Raw genomic sequence first — 4,105 nt, 5'->3', positions numbered from 1 at the left:
GTTTGAATGTCAGATTTTTACAAATTGGATATTCCTGACTATCATTTAGCTATTTTTATGTTGTAATTAAAAACGAATAACCTGTAGATACTTAATCAATTTATACTATATATATTTGTATCAATCTTATACTTGATACTATTTTCAAAAATTTTCAATCTTTTCTGAGCTGTTACGGACATTTCAATTTTTCATGTGCCAATAGGCTGCAACTGAAATCCAGCGCCACAACAGACGCTTGATCGGTATAAATTTTATATTTTTATTTGTTATCAACACTTAGGTATCGTATTCACGTCGTCGCCCGTCGGTAATATGAAAGAGGGTGAGTATCTAAATAATAATTATTTAATTATTCAATTATTGATTATAAATGATGACAGTAAATATCAAAGTAAATGAACACAAATATTGTCATTCTGTCCAACTGTTAACATCAGTAATAACTTAGATTTTCGCTGGAATTTTATTACGGTTTTATATTTTTTTAAATTTTTTTTAACGTGAAAATGGATCAACCTAAAAAAACAACTAAATAAAAAACAAATAAATAATTATAAAAATATTTAAATAAAAATAATATAAATAATTATATTATTACAGTAGGTATTTATTTAATAAATATTATGTACAATCAACTTCATATTTTATGTATTATTACTCTATGTATTTTGTCGATGTTATCAAAATCCTGTACAATATTGTTATCACGAATTACACACAATAAGTGATTATTATTAATATTTTATTTTTCTACGAAATCTTTTAGTATTTATTAATTTTCTACGAAAGACTCATCTCACTATTGTTAAAATAATGTATTTAAATGTTCTTTTTCATCGACGAAATAATATAATATAGTAATTTTCAACTTTCACAGTTTCACGATACTCGGTAATAAAATTGATCATCTTTCAAGCATTTGATTGATTGACCGTTTTTATTTCATCGATTCAGTCTGTGAACCTTCGGTAGTATACTTCTGTTTATGAAAATTTCGACTTTAAGAACGTTCAATGTATTTAAAGTCAAGCGACTGGACTGTACGTGATCATCGACGAAGAAAATTCATCATGAAAAAACTATTGTCGAAAAAAATGTGTTTGTATATTGTACTGGCAATCCTCGTGGTTTGTTTGTTTAATATCTTGACGTCCAAGAACAGTGATACAGAAAACAATTCCATGCACTATGATGGTAGGTTTGTCTTGTGAAATGACCCTATGTTGAAGGTGTTAATTATTTACACTGATCTTTCTAATTTTTCAGAAATGTTCAAGACATATTACAACTATTCTAAAGGTAATAAAATTATAATAGTATAAAAAATCGCTACATATATTTAGTTTTAATGATATTTATTAGTTAGTAATTTCTGAATTAAATTATGTTTATAAAAGTTTTCTAAACGTATCAGATAAGCATTTTGATAAGCAACTGAAATATTTAAGAAAAATGTATTAAAATATAATATGCTTTATCTGATTAAAATTGATCATTGAATAATTTTATTTTGAAATTAATATTTTTATTATTATTTAATATGTGTGTAACTTAAATCAATTTTTGAATTATCTTAAATTGAGTATAGTGTCAAAGCCACACTTTAAATTATTTTGATGGGGCTGGTCAAATTTAGACTAACAAACTCATGGTAGGCATATTATCATTTATCACATTCATAAATTCATTGCTAATATTATATTTCCAGAGTATTAATTTGTATAATTTGATGAATTAATCTCAAATTACATTTAATTTAATCTTTAGGTAGGTATTATCAGCTACTAGTACTTAATTATTGCTATGATTAGAAGCCCTTTTAAAAATGTACCTACATAAAATTATGACATCAATCCAGACTTACAGCAGTGTTGACACATATGTTTAACATATGTTATACAGTTTAAATAATATACTATACAAAATAAACTTGACACTTGAATATCATTTTTTTTATAACAAACTATAATCATAATTTATAACTAGGAACTTGTTTACCCACAAATAATATTTACCCACAAATAATATTAGTTAACTAAAGTTAAGATTGTTTAAATAGATAAAATCTAATAATTAAAAAAATTTGTTCGTTCATATTTTTATTCACAGTTTTAATACTTTTAGATAGTGGTTTGAATGGTCCAAAGGTATCCATGGATGACTCAAATCTTGTAAAAAAATTGAGAGACCATTTCCTTATCAAACCTATTGAAGAAAATAAAGGCTATAGAAATCGTTATAATTTAATTGATATGTCGTTAGAAGATCCTTCAATGGGACAAGCTGCTGAAATAGCCAAGATCATTGATTATACAGTAAATAAATAATATATAATAATTTATTATTTTATATAATATTTTATAATTTAATTCTTAAATTTAAAGTAATTGTTAATGTATTTTTGTTTTAGAAAGGAGGATTTTTTATTGAATGTGGAGCTTTGGATGGTGAAACAAGATCTAATACTTTATACTTTGAACGTTATTTTGGATGGATGGGACTACTCATAGAAGCAGATCCTTTAAATTTTGTAAAAATGTTAAAAAAAGGACGTAGAGCATATTTATCACCTACTTGTCTTAGTATTAATCCTTATCCTGAAATTGTAAGTTAAGAATCATCAACAAAGAATATAAATATATGATGTTTACTTTATTGAAATTTAGTGCATACAAATTAGTTTTATTTTTGTAATTAAGAAATTTATGGTTATTTTATTTTTTAAATTTGAAATAGATGTTTCATAATATGCTTAATTTTTTTTTATTTTAAGGTTTCTTTTCTTCAACGTAGTAATATGGGACGAATAGCATATGATGAGGTTGTAGAAGACTTAGTAGGAATAAATGATATTGGGAAAAAGGATTTACCATTGGTGAATGTGCAATGTTTTCCATTCTATACATATCTTTTAGCATTAAATATATCAGTAATAGATTATTTCAGCTTAGATGTTGAAGGTTCAGAATTAAATGTATTAAAAACTATTCCGTTTGATAAGATCGATATAAGAGTAAGTTAAGATATACTATTATGTGTATAATTATGTATTTTAAGAAAAACTGACTAATATTTTTTGTTTATAGACTTTATCAGTAGAATTTTTCCATGTAAAAGAAGGTGATGATAGTGTAAGAACATTCTTAGAAAATAAAGGGTATATAGTTACTGGAAAAGTAACTAGGCAAGATCGATTAGCAAATGATTATATATTTGCAAAACCATCTGTACTAACACAAAATCGTTCTTTTTATGTAACCTAATAAGAAGATCTACAATTTATGATTGAGCTATGGACTGAAGTGCCTAATGATATTTTTGGTTTTGAAAGTTAAGTATTTTATGTTTATTCGGGATTTGTTATTTGTTATATTTTCAGATTGTATTAGTTATAATTTTACTTATGTTTTAACACAAGTCATCTATTTTGATATATAGTTGTTATGGCATTTAAAAATTCTATTTAATCATTAATGCAATTTATTAAAAAAAATTTTAATTTAAACTATCATTTAAATTAAATTTTATAATTTTATGGTGAGATTTATCACTAATGAAGTTTGAAGTTCTAACTTATGATTTAGACAAAATAAATTAAAAAATTGTCAAATCATTTTTTTTTGTGTCAAACAATTTTTGATTAGATAAGAATATAGTAAGCCTTAACAAAACTATTTATATTTAAGTTGCTTCTGAACAATTTTATTTATGAATATTTTTGACTTTATATTATATATATTATTTCTTTATGCTACTTTTTAAACATAACAAATAATTCAAAAAATAAGAATTATTTCTTTATATTCTTTTTTTTAAACTAGTTGATCATTTAAGAGGGCGTCACAGTAGAAAAAAAATCGACCGTAAAACATGCTTTCGTATTTCAATTGTTCTCAGCCGTGATCGGAAACATGATTTTGTTATCAAAATAATCATGAAAAGTTACTAATATCTTGGAACAGAATTTTAAAATAATTTTTCTAACCAATTTTATTTGTGTTTGAAGTTTGTAAAATTATTTTTAAAATTATATAAAATCGGCAAATTTAGATATCAAAAGTCTGTTCTAAGAGAATACGTAACTGAAACGAAGTACAATAAG

The 4,105-nt window shown here is 24.0% G+C and overlaps 1 protein-coding gene across 1 annotated transcript; it reads left to right on the top strand.

Annotated features, from left to right (window-relative positions):
- Positions 1–793: 793 nt before the first annotated feature.
- LOC112592094 lies at positions 794–3,469 on the top strand. The gene is made up of 6 exons (XM_025336076.1): positions 794–1,197; positions 1,270–1,302; positions 2,128–2,318; positions 2,414–2,608; positions 2,777–3,016; positions 3,090–3,469. Exons 1-6 carry the CDS (start codon positions 1,017–1,019, stop codon positions 3,264–3,266), a joined length of 1,017 nt encoding a protein of 338 aa, XP_025191861.1. The 5' UTR covers positions 794–1,016; the 3' UTR covers positions 3,267–3,469.
- The last annotated feature ends 636 nt before the right edge of the window (positions 3,470–4,105 follow it).

This window comes from Melanaphis sacchari, unplaced genomic scaffold (genome assembly GCF_002803265.2).
Source record: "Melanaphis sacchari strain LSU unplaced genomic scaffold, SCAv2.0 Contig1573_pilon_pilon, whole genome shotgun sequence".
Taxonomy (NCBI): Eukaryota; Metazoa; Arthropoda; class Insecta; order Hemiptera; family Aphididae; genus Melanaphis; species Melanaphis sacchari.
Note: the sequence above shows the minus strand (reverse complement) of the source record. Positions and strands in the feature narration are given on the sequence as shown.